The sequence below is a fragment of the Chiloscyllium punctatum genome, chromosome 22 (assembly GCF_047496795.1).
Source record: "Chiloscyllium punctatum isolate Juve2018m chromosome 22, sChiPun1.3, whole genome shotgun sequence".
NCBI classification, from domain to species: Eukaryota; Metazoa; Chordata; class Chondrichthyes; order Orectolobiformes; family Hemiscylliidae; genus Chiloscyllium; species Chiloscyllium punctatum.
In genome coordinates, this window is record NC_092760.1 from 52,087,296 (window position 1) to 52,112,086 (window position 24,791).

The following is a 24,791-nucleotide window of genomic DNA, read 5'->3' on the forward strand; positions in this document are numbered from 1 at the left end:
TGGCCTTTCAACTGAACTTGAGTTATGTTAAAATAAAAGTAAACAGACTCAGTACATTTAAATGAATTTGTAAATCGGTCTCACTGCTAAATTTCATTCTTTGCTGTTTGGAAAAATCACAGCATTATTAAACCTTGTACAATTTAGTTAATGAGACACCGATAATAGGACCGGGTCTACCCATTTATTATTTAGATACTGATAGATTACATAAACGAAAATAATCTCCGATTGTTGAGAGTTTATGTCGCTTTGGCTAAGCTAACAACCCCAACACTCTGCAAATAAACAGCTCTAAACTAAAACTGCGGAAACGTTTTCTTTCTTTTGTCTCACCTTTACAATAAAGAATAACTAAAAGAAAAAAGTACACAGCACAGCTTCTCGAAGACGAAGTGCTGCTCCGTCTTGCCCGCTCAGGCACACAGCAGAACTAGGCCTCAGCCTTGATCGCGTACTCTGCACCGGTTACCAGGGAAACACCGTCTCCATGAGAGGGAGCCCTGACAACGGGGGAAGGGAGTGCTCGGCGGTGAGATGGCGGCTGCCTGTGGCTGTGGTGTTCTTCTGTCTCTCTGGTTGCTGTTGTGTCTGCTTGTGCTGGCGAGGAGCGAGGAGGACAAGGTACGGAGGGATGAGTGAGGGAGCTGACCGCTGATAGCACCAAGCAGGGGAAGCACTATCCACCGCTGCTCAACGGAGGGTCGGCGGCCTCAGGCCCATGTTATCACGGGTTCATACATAGTATGAACAGGTGACGAAACCCACACGTTTTGGTCACTAACGTGCCAGCCTGTGTGGTGTACATACTCTTTCAATTGGTAGTGACAATTTTCTTTTGCTTTGCTTTCTAAATGCGACCCAACCTAAATACGGTTTCCTTTATTCAGACCCAGACTTTGTCGGCTGGGTCACTCTTCTGATCCAGAATGTCACTGTTGACAACTGTCCAAACTGAATAAAGTTTTAAATTGTATTTCTACTCTTAATTTAAAAAAAATAAAGAGACTTGATTTAAATGTATAAATTCGAGATGGAGATCATTCTTGAAGAATCAAATCAAATAAAATAATTTTGTGAATTTTTTTTCCATTTATTGAGGGCATCCTTAATTGTTAAGAGTCAACCACATTGCTGTGGGTCTGGACTCTCAGACCAGGTAAGGATGGCAGTTTCCTTCGCTAAAGAATATTAGTGAACCAGATGGGCTTTTCCGTGACAATCAGCAATAGACTCATGGTCGTCGTTAGATTCTTAATTCCAGAGATTTAATGAATTCAATTTCCATCTGTCATGGCAGGATTTGAACCCAATTTTCCAGAATATTAGGCCATTGCCTCCCCCTGTTTGACTGGAAAAACACCCAGTGCACAGTTGTAGTTTTCAGCATCGCATAAATTGGTGGATTTTAAGATGTAAAGTTCAAATTCAGTAACAGGAAATTACAAATGTTGGTCTGTGACTTGTTTATGAATTTTATAGCTCAAATGATAAATTTTGCAAGTTTATTTGATGGAGTGTTGAAAACTTACTCTGTATAGTTTACGGTTGGATTTTAATATCACAGTGGGTTCCTCTACTTTTCTGGTAAATTATCATAAGACCTTATAAAAATCCTTTTTGATTAAGGTAGAAAATGTAAAGGAAATTGATTTTGTTTCTCTTTAATTTTGGATGGGAACCTAACAGTAAAATAGGTGCAACTGAAAAGTAGCTAATTTCACTGGGATGATTGGGATTAAGCCTGAATTAATTAACTGGGAATATTAAAAAGGGGGAATACTTTTGCAAAATTCTGTCTAATATTTAAATGAGAAGTATACAAACTTGGAGTTCTATGGATAAATTGAGGTGAAAGGAAATAGTAATCTTTGTGAGATGATAAATAGAAAATGAGTACAGAAAAACTGCAAGTGTAAAGGCAAAAAAGCACCAGAGAAGAGAGAGTTTGGAAGAAGTCTGCCATATCGGGCATGAAGAGTTTTCCCAAGTACTTATGAAAACGTGATCAGAAAAAAAATCACTTGAGCTCAAAACATATTTTAATATGCAGTTGTAGTGTCCCTACCCATGAGCCAGGTTCAAGTCCTACCCGCTACAGAGGTGGAATCCCAGAAGTCCAATCTGCTCAACATCTCTGATTAGAAAAATCGACAATCCTGTTTTCTGGATTCAGACAAGTATTCTGAACTTCTGACTGCTTAAAGATGAAGTTATATCTGGAATGAAACAACATGAAAATAAATGTTTTGTATTAAAATACAAAAATGGAAGAATTATTCCTGTTTATGCAAGTTAAAAAATATGTTGACACTTTTTAGAGCTTGTTCTCTTGAGCAATCCTAATATTTCTAAAAAGAAATCTACAATAAACTGAAAAATATTTAACATTCAGATTTGTGATTTTTTTATGATGAATAAGTAATCAAGGTCTAGGAATTAAAAATTCTTTTTAAAATGGAGTTAAATATCCAAATGGTATACATCCCATCTACTCTTGGATTTCAAGCAATTGAATAAAAAATGATCATATTTTCATGTTTACACAACAGAACCCTTGTTTTGAAAACTATAATACTAAAAAAACTCTAAAATTTGTTAGAAAAAGTGTAGAAAGTATTTTGATGAAAGTCATATTGATTTTTACATGAGATTTTACAAAAATATAAACAACCTGAATTGTTCATTTCAATATCAAGTTCCTAATGAGCTATATAGAACAATGCTGTGTACAACCAGATCCTTGAAGATTTGTTTAGAAATAGATTTGAAATTAATCTGTCCTCAAATTCTTATTTGTGCATTACTTTTCTAAACCTTTATTGCCATTTCCTGCACTGCCTCAAAAATAGATTAGATTAGATTAGGTTAGGTTACTTAGTGTGGAAACCGGCCCTTCGGCCCAACAAGCCCACACCAACCCTCCGAAGAGTAACCCACGCAGACCCATTTACCCCTTCACCTAACACTACAGGCAATTTAGCATCTCTTGATTAAACTTAAAATATAAGCCATAGCTATTAATTTAACCTGGGGCAGTGTTTGTAGAGGAATAAGACAGTGTTATTTTCTGGGTCTGTAGATTGTGAAGGAGCAAAAATAACCTTTGCAGTGACATGTACTTGTCAGATGTGGGAGTTTAAAGAGAGTTTAAGGGTTACTGCGGATTATATCTGCTATAAATGCTGTTGGATGCGAATCTTATCAGATCAATTGGATCGGTTGGAGAGACAGATAGAAGCGATGAGGAATTTGCAACTGCAACAGTATGTGATGGATGGCAGTTATAGGAAGGGGGAAAGTCTCAGATACAGTCACATAGATGGGTTAACTCCAGGAAAGGTAAGAGAGGTAGGCAGCTAGTGCAGGAGTCTTTTGCGGATATACCCATTTCAAACAGGTATGCTGTTGTGGAAAATGTAGGGGGTGATGGATTCTCATGGGAACGTAGCACGAACAGCCAAGTTTCTGGTATTGAGAATGGCTCTAATGCAACGAGGGGTACGTCGGTTTCCAAGAGATCAATTGTGTTAGGGGATTCTGTAGTCAGAGGTACAGACAGACGTTTGGCCAGCAAAGAATAAGCAGAATGGTGTGTTGGTTCCCTGGTGCCAGGATCAAGGATGTCTCAGAGAGGGTGCAGAATATTCTCACGGGGGAGAGGGGCCAGCAGGAGGTTATTGTACACATTGGAACCACGACAGTGGAAGGGAAAAGGTTGAGATTCTGAAGGGAGATTACAGAGAGTTAGGCAGAAATTTAAAAAGGAGGTCCTCAAGGGTAGTAATATCTGGATTACTCCCAGTGCTACAAGCTAGTGAGGGCAGGAATAGGAGGATAGAGCAGATGAATGCATGGCTGAGGAGCTGGTGTATGGGAGAAGGATTCACATTTTTGGATCATTGGGGTAGAAGTGACCTGTACAAAAAAGACTGATTGCACCTAAATTGGAAGGGGACTAATATACTGGCAGGGAAATTTGCTAGAACTGTTTGGGAGGATTTAAACTAATAAGGTGGGGGGGTGGGACCCAGGGAGATAGTGAGGAAAGACATCGACCTGAGACGGGTATAGCTGAGAACAGAAGTGAGTCAAACAGTCAGGGCAGGCAGGGACAAGGTAGGACTAATAAATTAAACTGCATTTATTTCAATGCAAGGGGCCTAACAGGGAAGGCAGATTATCTCAGGGCATGGTTAGGAACATGGGACTGGGATATTATAACAATTATGTAAACATGGCTCAGGGATGGGCAAGACTGGCAGCTTAATGTTCCATGATACAAATGCAACAGGAAGGATAGAAAGGGAGGCAAGAGAAGAGGGGGAATGGCATTTTTGATAAGGGATAGCATTACAGCTGTGCTGAGGGAGGATATTCCTGGAAATACATCCAGGGAAGTTATTTGGGTGGAACTGAGAAATAAGACAGGGATGATCACCTTTTGGGATTGTATTATAGACCCCCCAGTAGTCAGAGGGAAATTGAGAAACAAACTTGTAAGGAGATCTCAGCTATCTGTAAGAATAATAAAGGTAGTTATGGTAGGGGATTTTAACTTTCCAAATATCGACTGGGACTGCCATAGTGTTCAAGGCTTAGCTGGAGAGGAATTTCTTAAGTGTGTACAAGACAATTTTCTGATTCAGTATGTGGATGTACCTACTAGAGAAGGTGCAAATTTGACCTACTCTTGGGAAATAAGGCAGGGCAGGTGACTGAGGTGTCAGTGGGGGAGCACTTTGGGGCCAGCAACCATAATTCTATTTGTTTTAAAATAGTGATGGAAAAGGATAGACCAGATCTAAAAATTGAAGTTCTAAATTGGAGAAAGGTCAATTTTGACGGTATTAGGCAAGAACTTTTGAAAGCTGATTGGAGGCAGATGTTCGCAGGTAAAGGGACAGCAGAAAATGAGATAACAAGAATCCAGAGAAAGTATATTCCTATCAGAGTGAAAGGGAAGGCTGGTAGGTATAGGGAATGCTGGATGACTAAAGAAAGTGAGGGTTTGGTTAAGAAAAAGAAGGAAGCCTATGTCAGGTATAGACAGGATAGATCGAGTGAATCCTTAGAAGAGTATAAAGAAAGTAGGAGTATACTTAAGAGGGAAATCAAGAGGGCAAAATGGGGACACGAGATAACTTTGGCAAGTAGAATTAAGGAGAATCCAAAGGGTTTTTACAAATATATTAAGGACAAAAGGGTAACGAGGGAGAGAATAGGGACCCTCAAAGATCAGCAAGGCGGCCTATGTGTGGAGCCACAGAAAATGGGGGAGATACTAAATGAATATTTTGCATCAGTATTTACTGTGGAAAAGGATATGGAAGATATAGACTGTAGGGAAACAGATGGTGACATCTTGCAAAATGTCCATATTACAGAGGAGGAAGTGCTGGATGTCTTGAAACGGTTAAAGGTGGATAAATCCCCAGGACATGATCAGGTGTACCTGAGAACTCTGTGGGAAGCTAGAGAAGTGATTGCTGGGCCTCCTGCTGAGATATTTGTATCATCGATAGTCACAGGTGAGGTGCCGGAAGACTGGAGATTGGCAAACATGGTGCCACTGTTAAAGAAGGACGGTAAAGACAAGCCAGGGAACTATAGACCGGTGAGCCTGACCTCGGTGGTGGGCAAGTTGTTGGAGGGAATCCTGGGGGACAGGATGTATGTGTATTTGGAAAGGCAAGGACTGATTCGGGATAGCCAACATGGCGTTGTGCGTGGGAAATCATGTCTCACAAACTTGATTGAGTTTTTTGAAGAAGTAACAAAGAGGATTGATGAGGACAGAGCAGTAGATGTGATCGATATGGACTTCAGTAAGGCGTTTGACAAGGTTCCCCATGGGAGACTGGTTACCAAGGTTAGATCTCATGGAATACAGGGAGAACTAGCCATTTGGATACAGAACTGGCTCAAAGGTAGAAGACAGAGGGTGGTGGTGGAGGGTTGTTTTTCAGACGGGAGGCCTGTGACCAGTGGAGTGCCACAAGGATCGGTGCTGGGCCCTCTACGTTTTGTCATTTGCGTAAATGATTTGGATGCAAGCATAACAGGTACAGTTAGTGAGTTTGCAGATGACACCAAAATTGGAGATGTAGCGGACAGCGAAGAGGGTTACCTCAGATTACAACAGGATCTGGACCAGATGGGCCAATGGGATGAGAAGTGGCAGATGGAGTTTAATTCAGATAAATACGAGGTGCTGCATTTTGGGAAAGCAAATTTTAGCAGGATTCATACACTTAATGGTAAGGTCCTAGGGAGTGTTGCTGAACAAAGAGACCTTGGAGTGCAGGTTCATAGCTCCTTGAAAGTGGAGTCGCAGGTAGATAGGATAGTGAAGAAGGCGTTTGGTATGCTTTCCTTTATTGGTCAGAGTATTGAGTACAGGAGTTGGGAGGTCATGTTGCGGCTGTACAGGACATTGGTTAGGGCACTGTTGGAATATTGCGTGCAATTCTGGTCTCCTTACTAACGGAAAGATGTTGTAAAACTTGAAAGGGTTCAGAAAAGATTTACAAGGATATTGCCAGGGTTTGAGGATTTGAGCTATAGGAAGAGACTGAACAGACTGGGACTGTTTTCCCTGGAGTGTCGGAGGCTGAGGGGTGACCTTATAGAGGTTTACAAAATTATGAGGGGCATGGATAGGATAAATAGGCAAAGTCTTTCCCCTGGGGTCGGGGAGTCCAGAACTAGAAGACATAGGTTTCAGTGAGAGGGGAAAGATATGAAAGAGACCTAAGGGGCAACATTTTCACAGAGAGGGTGGTACCTGTATAGAATGAGCTGCCAGAGGATGTGGTGGAGGCTGGTACAATTGCAACATTTAAGAGGCATTTGGATGGGTATATGAATAGGAAGGGTTTGGAGGGATATGGGCCGGGTACTGGCATGTGAGACTAGATTGGGTTGGGATATCTGGTTGGCATGGACGGGTTGGGCCAAAGAGTCTGTTTCCATGCTGTACTTCTCTATGACTCTAAGTAGGGGTGTCATGAAGCCAGGGATGGGTGGAGTGCTCATCCTGACTTTGTCTTTTTTCTGTTGATTTAAGGATCATCCCCTTATTTTTTTTTTCTGGTCTAAGGCTGGGCACAGTCCAGATTTGAAGGAACTGTGAAGTAGGAGATGGTTTGGGTGAGTGCCCCCTATGGGCAGAGGGAAGAGTCTTCCATTCAAGGTTTTATAGTTGGTTTTCTTTGTAGTTTTCTGGTAATAATAGTTGTTTGTAGTTACAACAGAGTAGTTTTTGATACATAATTCTTTGACTCTGAGTCTTTATTTACTCGTGCTGGGCACTCTGTAAGCGGGATCCCCCTCCCAGAGGTTGAAGGGTCAAGTGTCTTATTAAATGGTGCACCTGAAATATCAAGGGAAGTCATTTGCCTGTTAAAAGGAAAAAAGTGCTTTCTGGTCTTAAGAGGGAAAGGGTTGATATTGCTTTGTTGCAGGAAACCCATCTTGATGATGGGGAACACCTGAAGTTACAACAGCGGGGTTATGACCGAGTATTCTTTTCATCCTTTGTCACTAAAAATAGGTGAGTGGCAGTACTTATCCAGAAAAATCTTCTGTTCACATTATTACAGCTGGTGAAAGATGAGCAGGGACGGTTTGTGATACTTCAAGCCCTGATACATGGGGAGGAATATGGCATTTTAAATGTCTACTGTCCTCCACATCCCCTCATATTTTCAATTCTAAGCTGAGTGCCTTTGGAACACGGTACATTATTATAGGGGGGGATTTTAATTGTCTTTTGGATCCGACAGTGGCCAGGATGCTTAGTGGGCTCCCAACTATTTATTTGTAGGCCAAGCAGGTGGCTGATTTATGCAAGGAATTGGTGTTGGTGGATATTTGGAGATGTCTTCACCCTGCTGTCAGGAACTTTACCTTTTTTCAAACCCACATAAATGCCACATGAGGTTTGATCTCTTTCTGACTCCCTCAGCCCTTCTGGATTCGATTATGGGTTGCAAAATTGGGAATCTAGCTATCTCTGATCACGCGGTGGTACATTTGGATGTTAAGGCCAAGGGTGAAGGGCTAGGTTTGTGGCATTGGTGTTTGGACCTTTTCTCCTTAAGGATTCCAAATTTGTAGAATACTTTTTGCAGGAGTTTCAGGAATTCTTGACTATCAACTCAGGCACGGCTAGTAGTCCGTCTACACTGTGGGAAACTGCTAAGGCCTTTGCTACGGGATTAGCTATTCCCTATTCAGCTATCCAGAAACGACAGAAGGAGGAACAGCAGCGTCTACTTGAGATACGGTTGAAAGCCGCTGAGGCAGTACATTTTGTGCGGCCTTCAGTGACTAAGCTACAGCAGATCACTGCCCTCCGGGCTGCCTTGAATTCAATAGTGACACAAAATGCTAAGCAAGAACTTGCTTTTGCTAGACAAACGCTGTTCGAATATGGGATAGGCTGGGGAAGTATTTAGCGTACCTGACTAGGAAAAAGCATGCTCCCTAATCCATTAATTCAACAGAGACAGCGCCAGGGTTCTTACTTATGATGCTAAAAAGATTAATGAGGCTTTTCGGAGCTTTAACTCTGAATTGTATCGGTCTGAAGGTTGTGAGGACAGGAGCGCTAAAATGAACCTGGACCTCCCGGGGTAACCTTGGAACAGGCCTCTCTCCTTAATGCCCCCTTGACAGTTCAGGAACTACAGGAGGCAAAGCGCCTGACGGTCTCCCGGGTGAGTTTTATAAGGAGTTTATAGAGTTTATAAGGGCGGCACGGTGGCACAGTGGTTAGCACTGCTGCCTCACAGCGCCAGAGACCTGGGTTCAATTCCCGCCTCAGGCGACTGACTGTGTGGAGTTTGCACATTCTCCCAGTGTCTGCGTGGGTTTCCTCCGGGTGCTCCGGTTTCCTCCCACAGTCCAAAAAATGTGCAGGTTAGGTGAATTGGCTATGCTAAATTGCCCATAGTGTTAGGTGCAAAGTAAATGTAGGGGAATGGGTCTGGGTGGGTGCGCTTCGGCGGGTCGGTGTGGACTTGTTGGGCCGAAGGGCCTGTTTCCACGCTGTAAGTAATCTAATCTAAAAAAAAATCTAATATTCTGTCAGGGCCAGTGTTGGAGATGTATAATCACTTCTACATGCATGAATGTCTACTACCATCTTTGAGAGAAACTAATATTTCCTTAATTCTTAAGAAGGGGAAGGTTCCTGAGGATTGTACCTCATTCAGGCCCATTTCTCTATTAAATTCAGATTTCAGGATTCTGTCTAAGATCCCGGTGCTGAGATTGGAAAGGGTATTGCGTCTAATTATTAAAGAGGACCAGACAGTCTTTATAAGGGGCCGCAGAAGTTTGCTGAATATGGTCCAAGTTTATCAGCAACGACGGATTCAGCAGTTGGTGATTTCCTTAGATGCAGAGAAAGCATTTGACTGGGTGGAACGGCCATTTCTTTTTTATGTCTTAGAACAGTTTGGGTTGGGTGGAGTCTTTGCTAGGTGGATGGAGGTTTTATATCGCCACCCTCCAGCCATGGTCATCACCAACGGGGTGAAGTCTTGGAATTTTAGGATTGGTGGGGGTAGTCGGCAAGGCTGTCCCTTCGTACCGTTGTTATTTACTATGGTGATAGAGCTGCTGGCAGAGGCCATTTGTCAGAACATTCATATAGCCGCTCCGGAAGTGGGATCGAGGGCACACAAGATTACACTGTATGCAAATTATGTCCTTCTGTTTTTATTGAACCCAATGACCTCCGTACCCCATTTGATACAATGTATCATTTCATTTGGGGCTATTTCAGGATATAAGATTAACTTTGCAAAATCGGAGGCTGTACCTTTGGGGAACCTTAATGATATGCATGAAGTTAAAGGTGGCCCTAAGTTCCCATTTAAGTGGTCATGGACAGGGTTCCGATATCTAGGCATTTTTATTACCCTCGAGTCTGATCTGTTATTTCGACCTAACTTTGCTCACTTGCTCGACAATATTAGGTGAGATCTCCAGAGATGGGTGGCTCTTCCAATTTCATGGCTGGGCTGAATACCTCTCATTAAGATGAATGTTCTTCCTCGTTTGCTTTATCCCATGCGTATGCTCCCTGTAATGTTTCTCAGGTCAACGCTGCGGAAGCTTATGGGGTGGTTTGGTTCCTTTGTCTGGCATTGTGGGCGGCCCCACATCAAACTTATTAAGTTGCAGTTGCCTTATGAAGGGGGAGGAGTTGATTTCCCAGACATCAGGAGGTATCAATCGAGTTCCCTGCTGTCCTTTGTCTGCAATTGGGTAGGTAGCGATCCGAACCCAATATGGCTGGATATTAAGGCCTCCCAAGCAAAGTACCTCTTATTAACCTGTTGTTCAAGGATAAGATGAGGACAGTTATGGATCACTGCCGGAACCCTATTGTAATTAGTACAGTCAAGGCATGGAGGGCAATGGGTCAGAGTGAGGGTTGTTTATTTAAGACTTCGTCACTTACACCTGTAGTTGGCATGTCAGGGTTCTGACCAGGGATGATGGACTCAGGATTCAAACTATGGGCAGCAAAAGGAGTTTCTAGTTTGGGAGACTTGTTTGAGGGGGAGGTTATGATGTCTTTTGAGCAACTGAGCCACAAATACAGGTTGCCCAGCTTTTTTTTCAGATTAGGGACTTCATCCAGAAGACAACTACACTTCTCACTAAGCCCTAAAGGCGATACAGAGAGGTTGTTGCTACGTTCCACACGCACCCTTTTGGTTAGTGCCCTCTATCGCCTGCTGGGTGACAGGGCCTGGCAGGAATTAACCGGTTATGTGAGGTCTGGAAGCAAATTTACCATCTTTAAACGGGCATGGGAAGAAACTATTTAATATTGCATACTGTGCATGGAGGAATATTCTGATAAATTGGGTGTCTGAGAACCTGCCGGGCTTGCTGGGATGGCAGAAATTAATTATGGAGCATATTCCCTTGGACTTTTTTACAAACGTAGTGCACCACACAACAGACCATTTTGATAAGACATGGCAACCCTACTTGAATTATTTGGATATAGATTTGTCAGTTATCTTAACTAGGGTGTTTGTTTAACTAGGATGGTTAGATTTGTCAAGCCCTGAGCCCTGAAGGCGGTCTCCTGAGTTAATATTGGTATATATACACAATGCTCCCATTCCTTTGTTTGAAAGCTTTGCGCTGAGCATAGCTGTTCTGTATTTTGGTTTTTAATTTGTTTTCTTTGCCTTTTTTTGGTGTTGTTTCGCACAGTGTTAGGCTTTGTTTTGTATTATAGGGTATGTTCGTAGTTGGTAGACTGTAGTTGAATTGTAATTTGTGTTTTTTTTGTTTTTATTATACTGATATTTGTTATTGATTGTATTTTTTCAATAATTTTATATGTTTGTAAAGTTATAAAAATTTGCAAATAAATATATTTACAAAAAAAAAGATGTCATGTTGAGGTTGACCAAGACATTGGTAAGACCTCATTTGAAGTACTGTCTACAGTTCTGGTCACCCTGCTGTAGGAAGGATCTTATTAAGTTGGAGAGGGTTCAGAAAAGATTAACTCGGATGTTGCAGGGACAGGAGGGTTTAAGTTGTATGGATAGGCTGGATAGGGCAGAAGGGTTTATAAAATCATGAGGGGCATGGATAAGATGAAAAGCAAAGGTCTTTTCTCTGGAGTGGGTGAGTTCAAAATTAGGGGGCATATTTTTAAGGTGAGAGGAGAAAGATTTAAAAGGGATCTGAGGGGCAACTTCTTCACACAGAGGTTGGTCCATGTGTGGAATGAACTGCCAAAGGAAGATGCAGGTATAATTACAACATTTAAGAGACTTTTGGATAACTACATGAATAGGAAAGATTTGGAGGGATATGGGCCAAACACAGGCAAGTGGGTTTAGTTTAATTTGGATAACTTGGTCAGTGTGGGTGAGTTGGACCAAACGGTCTGTTTCTGAGCTGTATGACCATGGCTGTATGTTTATAGTGGGGAGTCAGTGATGTTAATACCACTGAATGTCAAGAGGTGATGGTTAGATCTCTCGCTCAAGGTAGTCGTTTGTGTGGCAAGAACGTTTATTGCCATTTATTAGCCCAACTGAATACTTTGCTGCAGATTGTGATGAACTGCTTTACTATCTGCAGAGTCATGAAGAAGATGAACAAACAGTAATATTACTTACTGGTTGGCAATTGCTTAATTAGTGAGGGACAGAATTTATTTGTGTTACATTTTGCTTTAAATTTGTAAATTCCTAATTGCAATTGATTGCTTCATTTAAAGATTTGACTAATCAATTATTGATTATTTTATACTTGTTTAGAAAGTGCTGCATTTTGGGAAAGCAAATCTTAGCAGGACTTGTACACTTAATGGTAAGGTCCTAGGGAGTGTTGCTGGACAAAGAGACCTTGGAGTGCAGGTTCATAGCTCCTTGAAAGTGGAGTCGCAGGTAGATAGGATAGCGAGGAAGGTGTTTGGTATGCTTTTGTTTATTGGTCAGAGTACTGAGTACAGGAGTTGGGAGGTCATGTTGCGGCTGTACAGGACATTGGTTTGGGCGCTTTCGGAATATTGCATGCTGTTACGGTCTCCTTCCTATCGGAAGGATGTTGTAAAACTTGAAAGAGTTCAGAAAAGATTTACAAGGATGTTGCCAGGGTTGGAGGATTTGAGCTATGGGGAGAGGCTGAACTGGCTAGGATTGTTTTCCCTTGAGCGTCAGAGGCTGAGGGGTGACCTTATAGGAGGTTTATAAAATCATGAGGGGCACAGATAGGGTAAATAGACAAGGTATTTTCCTTGGGGTGGGGGAGTCCAGAACTAGAGAGCATAGGTTGAGGGGGAGAAGGAAAAGATATAAAATAGACCTAAGGGCAAGGTTTTCACACAGAGGGTGGTGCATGTGTGGAATGGGCTGCCAGAGGAAGTGGCGGAGGCTAGTAGAATTGCAACATTTAAAAGGCATCAGGATGGGTATATGAATAGGAAGGGTTTGGAGGGACATGGGCCAGGCACTGGCAGGTGGGACTAGGTTGAGTTGGGACAGCTCGTCAGCATGCTCGCGTTGGACCAAAGGTCTGTTTCCATGCTGTACATCTCTATGACCCTATGGGCACCAAACAACTTTATTTACTCATGCTTTGCTGCATTATGTTACAGTTATAGAGCTGATAATTATGAAAAAAGCTGAACATTTTGGAAAACCTTGTCATCTAATTTTTTTTCCTCGTCTCATTGGCCCTTCAGAATCTGAGGACTTTAACAGTTTGCTGGGAATTTTGTACTCAAGTTGTAAGAATATAATCCAAGAGACTTGATTGCATAGTGCCCTTTTCTTGAATCAAACAATATTGCATATGGCGTGCTTACACTTTAAACTGAATCCCAGATTGATTATGGCACCCTGTGTTTATCTAATCATGCAACTAAAATGGGTATTTGACTCATTGACTTTCCTGTCTTTTGAAATTGTAATTCACCTTTTGCTTCTCTCATTTCTGTCTCAAACTATTTCATCTGTAGTGGAATTCTAGTCAACTTGAGCTGTGTTCCACCTGAGTTAGACACCTTGTCTTCCAATTTTAGATATGGTGTTTTTATTTGAAATATACCTGCTTTCTTAGCCCTAGCTTTTAATGCTAACTCCAAAATTTTTCTGCTAATAGCATGAATTTGGAAAATGTTTGTAAATCATTTGGATAAATCTTTCCTCTCCAGAAAAAAAATCATAGCAAAGATGTTACTACAGTTGTTATGGGGGATTTTAACATGCAGGTAGACTGGGAGAATCAGGATGGTATCGGGCCTCAAGAAAGAGACTTTGTGGAGTGCCTCAGAGATGGATTTTTAGAGCAGCTGGTGCTGGAGCCGACCAGGGATAAGGCGATTCTGGATCTGGTATTGTGTAACGAACCAGAATTGGTCAGTGACCTCGAAGTGAAGGAGCCATTGGGAAGTAGTGACCATAATACAATAAGCTTCAATCTGCAATTTGAGAGGGAGTGGGTACAATCGGAAGTGACAATATTTCAGTTGAATAAGGGAAATATGGAGCTATGAGGGAGCAACTGGCCAAAGTTCAATGGTGCAATACCTTAACAGGGAAGACCGTGGAGGAACAATGGCGGATATTTCTGTGTATAATGCAGAAGTTGCAGGATCAGTTCATTCCTAAAAGGAAGAAAGATCCCAGGAGGAGACATGGGCGGCCGTGGCTGACGAGGGAAGTAAAGAAACATATAAAGTTAAAAGAGAAAAAGTATAACTTAGCGAAGATAAGTGGGAAAACTGAGTACTGGGAAGCTTTTAAAGAACAACAGAGGATTAGTAAGAAGGAAATACGCAGAGAAAAAAATGAGGTACGAAGGTAAACTGGCCAAGAATATAAAGGAGGATAGTAAAAGCTTTTTTAGGTATGTCTAAGGCAAAAAAAATGGTTAGGACAAAAATTGGGCCCTTGAAGACAGAAACAGGGGAATATATTACTGGGAACAAAGAAATGGCAGAGGAATTAAATGGGTACTTCAGATCTGTGTTCACTGGGGAAGACACAAGCAATCTCCCTGAGGTAACAGTGGCTGAAGGACCTGAACTTAAGGGAATTTATATTTGCCAGGATTTGGTGTTGGAGAGACTGTTAGGTCTGAAGGTTGATAAGTCTCCGGGACCTGATGGCCTGCATCCCAGGGTACTGAAGGAGGTGGCTCGGGAAATCGTGGATGCGCTGGTGATTATTTTCCAGAGTTCAGTAGAATCGGGGTCGGTTCCTGAGGATTGGAGGGCGGCTAATGTTGTGCCACTTTTTAAGAAGGGTGGGCGGGAGAAAGCAGGAAATTATAGACCAGTTAGTCTGACCTCAGTGGTGGGAAAGATGCTGGAGTCTATTATAAAGGATGAAATTACGGCACATCTGGATAATAGTAACAGGATAGGACAGAGTCAGCATGGATTTATGAAGGGGAAATCATGCTTGACTAATCTTCTTGAATTTTTTGAGGATGTAACTCGGAAGATGGACGAGGGAGATCCAGTGGATGTAGTGTACCTGGACTTTCAGAAAGCTTTTGATAAAGTCCCACACAAGAGGTTAGTGAGTAAAATTAGGGCGCACGGTATTGGGGGCAAAGTACTAGATTGGATAGAAAATTGGTTGGCTAATAGGAAACAAAGGGTAGTGATTAACGGCTCCATTTCGGAATGGCAGGCAGTGACCAGTGGGGTACCGCAGGGATCTGTGCTGGGACCGCAGCTTTTTACAATATATGTAAATGATATAGAAGATGGTATCAGCAATAACATTAGCAAATTTGCTGATGATACAAAGCTGGGTGGTAGGGTGAAATGTGATGAGGATGTTAGGAGTTTACAGGGTGACCTGGACAAGTTAGGTGAGTGGGCAGATGCATGGCAGATGCAGTTTAATGTGGATAAATGTATGGCTATCTACTTTGGTGGCAAGAACAGGAAGGCAGATTACGACCTCAATAGTATCAAATTAGGTAAAGGGGCTGTTCAGAGAGATCTGGGTGTTCTTGTCCAGCAGTCAATGAAGGCAAGCATGCAGGTACAGCAGGTCTTGAAGAAGGCTAATAGCATGCTGGCCTTCATAACAAGAGGTTCACGAGGTCAATTCCTGGAATGGCAGGATTGCCTTACACGGAAAGACTGAAGCGATTGGGCTTGTATACCCTTGAGTTTAGAAGACTGAGAGGGGATCTGATTGAAACGTATAGGATTATGAAAGGATTGGACACTCTGGCAGGAGGAAACATATTTCCGCTGATGGGGGAGTGCCGAACCAGAGGACACAACTTAAAAATACGGGGTAGACCATTTAGGACAGAGATGAGGAGAAACTACTTCACCCAGAGAGTGGTGGCTGTATGGAATGCTCTGCCCCAGAGGGCAGTGGAGGCCCAGTCTCTGGATTCATTTAAGAAAGAATTGGATAGAGCTCTTAAAGATAGTGGAGTCAAGGGTTATGGAGATAAGGCTGGAACAGGATACTGATTGGGAATGATCAGCCATGATCATATTGAATGGCGGTGCAGGCTCGAAGGGCTGAATGGCCTACTCCTGCATCTATTGTCTATTGTCTATTGTCAATCAACAGCCATTTTGATTTTCAATATGTATAATACAATTCACCATGAAAATCCTAAATCAGCCTTAATGTCAGGAAGTTGCAGTATTCATTATTTTTAGTGGATTTTAAATTCTGTAAAAATCCCCAAATTAGATTACGAACCTAGACTAAACCTCGAAATTAGAGTCATAGAGATGTTCAGCATGGAAACAGACCCTTCGGTCCAACCCGTCCATGCTGACCAGATATCCCAACCCAATCTAGTCCCACCTGCCAGCACCTGGCTCATATCCCTCCAAACCCTTCCTATTCATATACCTGTCCAAATGCCTTTTAAATGTTGCAATTGTACCAGCCTCCACCATTTTCTCTGGCAGCTCATTCCATTCACCTACCACCCTCTGTGTGAAAAAGTTGTCCCTTGGGTCTCTTTTATATCTTTCCCCTCTCACTCTAAACCTATGGCCTCTAGTTCTGGATTCCCCAACCTCAGGGAAAAGACATTGTCTATTTATCCTATCCATGCTTCTCACAATTTTGTAAACCTCTATAAGGTAAATGGTTATAATTCAAGACATGCCCCCAAATATTTTTTAAATTGAGTTCTGAGGAAGGGTCCCTGGACCCGAGATGTTACCTGTGAATTCTCTTCACAGATGCTGACCTGCTGAGTTTTCCAGCAACTTTGTTTTTGCCGCAAATTATGTTGTGATCTCAGACATGATTGCAAACTTTGATTGTGGACAGATACCCAAATTATATTGTTACAATCTAGTTGGAGACCACTAACCTTTTATTTTTAAAAGGTAGACACAAGGTGACGTACTGCAAACTTTAAGAGAAAAAAATTACATCATTCCATAGTTCTGAACAACCAATAATACACTTACTATTCCAATTGGAACAATAATATAACCTACAGTACCTCTGAAACTCACTTAAGTTTACTTATTTAGCTCAGAATAAACATAGGATAGACATGGGTAATGTATTGAAATTAAACACCCAGCAACATGCATAAAATAGAAAATGTGGTCATCAATAAAGAATGCATGAATTTCTCTGTAACTTTCCCAGATGTCAATGATACAGAGGTCATTATATTTTGTTAAATGTCACAAGTGATTAGAATGCCTCACTTCTGCTGTTCTGGCTTTGAAACCCCCTCAAGCCTGGCAGTCAAGGACAACCTCAGAAGCTCACATGGTTCAGTTGCTTCATAAGCAAATCAGCTGAAAATTAACAATTCTAATATCAGGTCCACCCTCTGTCTGCTTAACATATTACCGACCTTTTTCCACTGTTTTGTCTTTTTACACCTATTGCAGACATGAAGGTTAAGATAAAGTAATTCTCACCTATCAAGTTCTGCTGACTGACCAAAACTATAATTCTGAGGCACAATGCTTTCACATCTCACCCATGTATTTTAATCACTTCATAGCTTTACTCCTTTCAGCCTTTATGATATCTTCCAAACCAACTTTAACAACAAAAAAACTTGGGCCTTCAAAAGGAGTGAATGTTTGTGTACAAAATAGACAAACTTCCATGAGGAGGAAAGAAATGATCTCTAAATCGAGAACATGATAGATGACTTAAGGTGTAGAGATTAAAGAGATACAGAAGAATAGGCATATGACCAATATTTTAAATACAGCATTGAATCAGGCTTCCATTTAAAAAAACGTGGAGTATTGAAGTTAAAAAAAAGGAAAATGAGAGGAGTTGAGACAGTACATGAGAATAGATAAGTAAAGCAAAGAAAATTTACTGCGCAGGAACAGGCCCTTTGGCCCTCTAAGCCTGAGCCGATCCAAATCCACTGTTTAAACCTATAGCCCGATTCCTAAGCAACTGTATCCCTATGCTCCCCACCTATTCTTGCATCTGTCCAGACACATCTTAAATGAATCTACCATGCCTGCCTCTACTACCTCTGCTGCAACGCATTCCAGGCACCTACCACCCTCCGTGTAAAGTACTTGCTGCATATATCCCCCTTAAACTTTTCACCTGTCACCTTGAACGTGTGACCTCTCGTTATTGAATTCCTCACCCTGGAAAAAGCTTATCTCTACCTACCCTGTCTATACCCTTTATGATTTTGTACACCTCAATCAGGTTCCCCCCTCAATCTCCTTTTTTCTAATGAAAACAATCCTAACCTATTCAACCGCTCTTCAGAGCTCACACATTCCATACCAGGCAACATCATCGTAAACCTTCTCTGCACCCTCTCCAAAGCATCCACATCCTTTTGGTAATGTGGTGACCAGAACTGTACACAGTATTCTAAGTGCAGCCAAACCAAAGTCCTGTACACTTTTAACATTACCTGCCAGCTCTTACACTCAATACCCTGTCCTGTGAAGACAAGCATACCATATGACCTCTTGACCACTCTATCCTCCTGTGCAGCAACCTTCAGGGTACAATGGACCTGAATTCCCAGATCTCTCTACTCATCAACTTTTCCCAAGGCTCTTCCATTTACAGTATAATTTGCTCTAGTATTAGACTTCCCAAAATGCATCACCCCACATTTGCCTGAATTGAACTCCATCTGCCACTTCTTCGCCCAACTCTTCAGTCTATCTATATTCTCCTGTATTCTTTGACAGTCCCCTTTCTGTTACTCCACCAATCTTAGTGTCATCTGCAAACTTACTGATCAGACCAACAATGCCCTCTTCCAGATCATTTGTGTATATCACAAAGAGCAATGGCCCCAGCACTGATCCCTGTGGAACAGAACTGATCACCTTTCTCCATTTAGAGAAACTCCCTTCAAGTACTCCTCTCTGTCTTCTGTTGCTCAACCAGTTCTTTATCCACCTTGCTAGAACACCCTGCATACCATGTGACTTCACCTTCTCCATTAGTTTACCATGGGGAACCTTATCAAGTGCCTTACTAAAGTCCATGTGTATGACATCTACAGTCCTTCCTTCATCTATCAACTTGGTCACTTCCTCAAAGAACTGTACTAAGTTGGTAAGGCACAATCTACCTCACACAAAACCATGTTGCCTCTCACTGATAAGCCCATTCTTTTCCAAATATAAATAGATGTTATCCCTCAGTACCTTCTCCATCAACTTTCCCACCACTGGTGTCAGGGTTACTGGTCTCTAGTTATCTGGAATATCCCTACTATCCTTTTTCTACAGGTGAAAAACATAAGCAACCCTCCAGTCCTCTGGCAACTCACCTGTGTGTAAGGATACTACAAAGATACTGTCAGGGCCCTAGCTATTTCCTCTCTCACCTCCCTCAGCAACCTGGGTTAGATCCCATCCGGTCCTGGGGGATTTGTCCACTTTAATATGCTTTAGCCTACCCAACACATCTTCCCTCCTAATGTCAACATGATCCAGAGTAAACAAACTTCTGTCTCTAATCTCAGCATTCATCGCCTCCCATTCCTCAGTGAACACTGATGCAAAGTAATCAATGAGAATCTCACCCATTTTCACAGGTTCAACATATAACCTTCCTTCCTTATCCTTAATGGACCAACACTTTCTCTGATTACCCTCTTGCTGATTATAAGAATAAAAAGCTTTGGGATTCTCATCAATTCTGCTCACTAAAGTTATTTCATGACCCCTTTTAGCCTGCTTGATTCCTCATTTAAGATTGGTCCTACTCTCCCGATATTCGTCCAAGGACCGTTCTGTTCTTAGCTGCCTGGACCTTATGTATGTTTCCCTTTGCCTGTCGGCTAGTCGCACGGTTTCTTCTGTCATCCATGGTTCGCGAATCTTGCCTTTCCTATCCCTTGTTTTTAAAGGGACATGCCTATCCCGCACTATCCTCGACCTATCTTTGAAACCCTCCTACATATCAAATGTGGACTTTCCTTCAAATAGCTGTGTCCAATCCACATTTCCCAGCTCCTGAATAATTTTGTTTTAATTGTCCTTGGCCCAGTTTAGTACTCGTCCTTTAAGACCACTCTCATCTTTTTCTACGGAGTATTCTAAAACTTACAGAATTATGGTCACTATTCCCAAAGAAGTCCCCCACTGCAACTTCTGCCACCTGGCCTGGCTCATTCCCCAACACCAATATGGTCCTTTCCTTTGTCGGACTATTGATATACTGCTCTGGAAAACTTTCCTGGACACTCTGTACAAATTCTGCCCCATCCAGACATCTGACACTAAGCGTATCCCAGTCAATGTTGGGAAAATTAAAATCGCCCATCACCACCACCATGGTGCCTCTATATTTTTCCATAATCTGTTTACCTATTTGTGTTCTACATCACGCTCACTGTTGGGATGCCTGTAATACAGCCCCACCAATGTAACTGCACCCTTCTTATTTCTCAGTTGCAACCATAACGCCTCACTGCTCAAGCCCTCCATAGTGTCCTCCCTTAGCACAGCTGTGATATCATCCCTGACCAGCAATGCAACTCCTTCTCTACCCCCTGCTCCCCCCGCCCACCTTTTACTTGCCTCCCTGTCCTGTCTGAAGCATCTATATCCTGGAACATTTAGTTGCCAATCATGGCCTTCCTTCAACCAAGTCTCTGTGATCGCAATAATATCATACTCCCAGGCACCAATCCGAGTCCTACCCACTATACTCCTTGCATTAAGGTATATGCACTTCAGACTGCCAGGTCTCTTGCATTCATCTAATATCTGCCTACTGTTCCTCTTAGTAATGCTAACTTTGTGATCCTTACAGTCTCCAGTTTCCACCTCACTGTCTACTAGTCTTCTTTTCTGGTTCCAGCCCCCTGCCACATTAGTTTAAAACCTCCCCAATAGAAGTAGCAAAAACTCCCCAAAGGACATTGGTTCAGGTGTAGACCGTCCAATTTGTAATTGCCCCACCATCCCTAGAACCGGTCCCAATGTCCCACAAATCTGAACCCTTCCCTCCTACACCATCCCTCAAGCCATGTGGTCATCCTGCTTATTCTTTCATTTCTGCCCTGGCTAGCACATGGCACTGGTAGAAATCCTGAGATCACTACCTTTGAGCTCGTCCTCTTTAATTTCTCTCCTAGCTCCCTGAATTCTACTTTCAGGACCTCATCTCATTTTTTACTTATATCATTGGTGCCTATGTGCACCACAACAATTGGCTGTTCACCCTCCCCTTTCAGAATGCTCGGTGACATCCCTGACCCAAGCACCTGTGAGACAACATGCCATCCGGGAATCTTGTTTTCGGCCACATAACTCCCTATCTACTCCCCTTACAATGGAATCCCATTTGACTATGGCCCTACGAGTCTTTTTCCTGTCCTTCTGAACAGCAGTGCCCGCCATGGTGCCATGATTTTGGCAACTACTGCCCTCAACTGGTGAGCCATCTCCCCCAACAGTATCCAAAACAGTATACCTGTTTTGGAGGGAGATGACCGCAGGGGACACCTGCACTGCCTTCCTACTCTTTTTCTGCCTTTTGGTCACCTATTCACTGTCTCCCTCAGCAATTCTAACCTGCGGTGTAACCAATTCACTAAAGGTGTTATCCACAACCTCTTCAGCATTGTGGATGCTCCACTGTGAGTCCATCTGAAAAGGTGAAACCTGAAAAGGAAACTGAGTAGTCTCAAAATATAAATAATAAAAACTACAATTGATTAAGGACTAAAATGGTGATTTTTTTTAGTGTTTATACAGAGGGCCTTTCTGAGGAATGAAATTAAATCTTTGCACTAAAGATGCTGCTGCCAGTATTACAATAAATAAGGCCATTGTGGAGAAGTAGGAAAGGATAAAAATACAGAAAGGGAACTTAAGGTCAGCAACAATCCACGTAAAATTCATACAGCTGGGGAATGTGAGGGAAGTGAGAGTGAACATTATACAGTTTGTATCCATCATCACCCAATCCATCTTGATAATGGAAATGGTTCCAGTGATATGGAAAATTTAAAATGGAGTCTTAATTTCTATTTGATACTTGAGGAATAGAAACTGCAAGATTACCTAGTTTGAAACCAATGGGAGAAATTACATGTCTTGTTGCAACAGAAAATATCCAGCCAAGTTGTTTGGATGTACTGAAAAGGTAACCAGACAGAGGCCTCCACAATCAAGAGAAACTAACTAAAGTTTCCTGAGAATAGCTGCAGCTGAGAAATATTCTGAATATGACTGACTTGTGGGGGTTCCTACAGAAGTAAGTAACAGACCACTGTCTAAGGTCTTTCTGATGAAGGTAAAATGGAGGTCTATTCAGTTATTGGACCGTCCTAGCACCTCAGATGTATGTACATTTAGTATTGTATATGCAAGAGAGGTCTTTTATTTGTTTATTTTTGGCTAGAGTCAAGTTACATGTTTTCTTTGTTTCCTTGATTTACTATTGTACAGAACCAAACTGTATTTTGACTATGTATATCTACTTTATTCATTATAAATATCTTTGTATATTTTGAAGTACAAAAAGTAATATTTAAGATTACTGTGCCAAGAGAATTCTTGGGAATTAAGAAATAAACCTGACTACATAAAAATATGGTTTATATTCAAGTATGTAAGGTTAGTGCTTATTTCTTCTATATACAATGAAGTTTAATTTGTTTAACACATGAAATCTAGTGGCACAGGTGTCTTGGTTTAAAAAAACATGTGGTTTGTTTTTAAAAATATTAGTGATTTCTGACAGGATGGTAGCATTTTCAAAACGAAATTGAAGAAACACTTGAAAAAGAAAAGAGTTCAGGCCCATGAGGAAAGGGAGAGGATTGAAACTATTGCTATCACTTGCGTCATTATGGTTTTGTGAAAGGAAAATCATATTTGATTAGTTTATTAGGGTTCGCTAAGAAAGTAACAAGCAAGGTGGATGAAGGGGAACCGGTAGATGTGATGCTTTTGGTTTCCAAATGGCATCCAATGAGATACCACAATGAAAAGTTATTAAACAAAACAAGAGCTCATTATTATTATATCACATTAGCTTGGATGAAGCTTTCATTAATTAACAGAAAACTGTAGGGATAAAATGGGTATTTTTTGGGTTGGTAAGCAGTAACTAATGGAATGGCTCAGGGATCAGTACTGGGGCCTCAACTATTTCTGACCTATTTTAATTATTTGGACGAAAGCACCTATGGTTGCCATATTTGCTAATGAACAAAACTAGGTTGAAAAGTAAATTGTTCAAAGGACAAAAATAATCTACAATGAGATCTATGTAAGTTAAATAAATAGGCAAAATATTGTTAGATGGAATATAATGTGGGAGAATGTAAACTTGTCCATTTTGGTAACAAGAATAGAAGAGCAGTATATTTAATTGAAGGGATATTGCAGAGCTGTGTGTTCGAGGGATCTGTGCGTCCTGGTATATGCATTATAAAAAGTTAATAATCAGGTAGAAGTGATTAGGAAGGAAAATTTGAGTTCATTCCAAAGGGAATCAATTGTAAAAGCAGGAACTATTGCTGTAGGTGTACTGATAAGACTGCATTTGGAGTACTGTGAGCAATTTTGGTTGTCTTATTTGAAAAAGGATATAACTTTATTAGAAACAATTTAGACAAGGTTAGTCAATTAATTCCTGAGATGAAGCAATATAAAGCACAAGAAGCAGCCTGGGCCTGTACTCAGAGTTCAAAAGAATAAGTAATCCTATTGAAACTTATACAGTCTTGAGGAGACTTGAAAGGGTATATATTAGGAGAATGTTTAATCTTTTTGGGATGGTTTATAACAATAGCAAACAGTTCTAAAAATGTGTCTTCCATTTTAAGACTTTTTTTTCCTTCCTCCTTATTCTATTCCCCAGAGAATGAGTAAATATCATTTTTCTTTATTGACATCTCCCCTTAAGCTTTTCTCAAGGGCTATGTTTTATTCTAACTAAAATCAATTTTTAAGCAAGGCTGACACATAACAATATTTCTGTATTGGTGTAGAATTATGGGGTATTTGGACTCTCACAAGCATCATTAGAATAATTAACAATATCCTCAATTATCTGGTGTCCAAACTTGCAGGGAGAACATGAACTTGTTAGACACCACATTATTTAAATTTGTAAAAGATAGCAGGCTTGAGATTTAAAAAAAAATTTTTCCCCAAAATAGCACTTCTATACATGAAAAGCCATCACACTAAACACATCTTCTACAGATTAGTCAGGTTAATGCAAATGCATTTCCATCATACATACAAAGGTGGAACATTTTAACTAGGCAGTTATAATAACTCTGTTGACTGCACCTGAGAGTTCACTGTTGGATTTTAAATTTAACAATTCACTGTGTTTAGTATAATAGGATCCATTACAGCTTTTCCACGTATAGTAACTCCTGAACTTATGTTGCCCTAAATTTAGGGTGACACGGTGGCTCAGTGGTTAGCACTGCTGCCTCACAGCACCAGGAACCCGGGTTCGATTCCTGCCTTAGACGACTGTCTGTGGGTCTCCTCCGGGTACTCTGGTTTCCTCCCACAATCCAAAGATATGCAGGTTAGGTGAATTGGCCATGCTAAATTGTCCATAGTGTGAGGTACGTTAGTCAGGGATAAATGTAGGGGAATGGGTCTGAATAGGTTACTCTTCAGAGGGTTGGTGTGGACTTGTTGGGCCAAAGAGCCTGTTTTTATACTGTAAAGAATCTAATCTAAAAAATAATGAGACATTCATTTGCAAGGAATTCATTATCTCAGTAACTTGAAATGTTGAGCTGTGGAGGTCTGTGACCAGTGGTTTTCCATAAGGATCAGAGCT

The 24,791-nt window shown here is 41.4% G+C and overlaps 1 protein-coding gene across 2 annotated transcripts in view; it reads left to right on the forward strand.

Moving 5' to 3' along the window:
* Positions 1-401: 401 nt before the first annotated feature.
* tmem9b (TMEM9 domain family, member B) overlaps positions 402-24,791 on the forward strand; it is an 83,947-nt gene continuing 59,557 nt past the window's right edge. The window contains exon 1 of one of the 2 annotated variants that reach the window (XM_072592305.1): positions 402-624. In XM_072592305.1, the coding sequence (XP_072448406.1) occupies positions 538-624 (87 nt within the window). In that variant the 5' untranslated portion in view covers positions 402-537. The remainder of the gene's footprint in view (positions 625-24,791) is intronic. The other variant, XM_072592306.1, reaches the window with a different exon arrangement.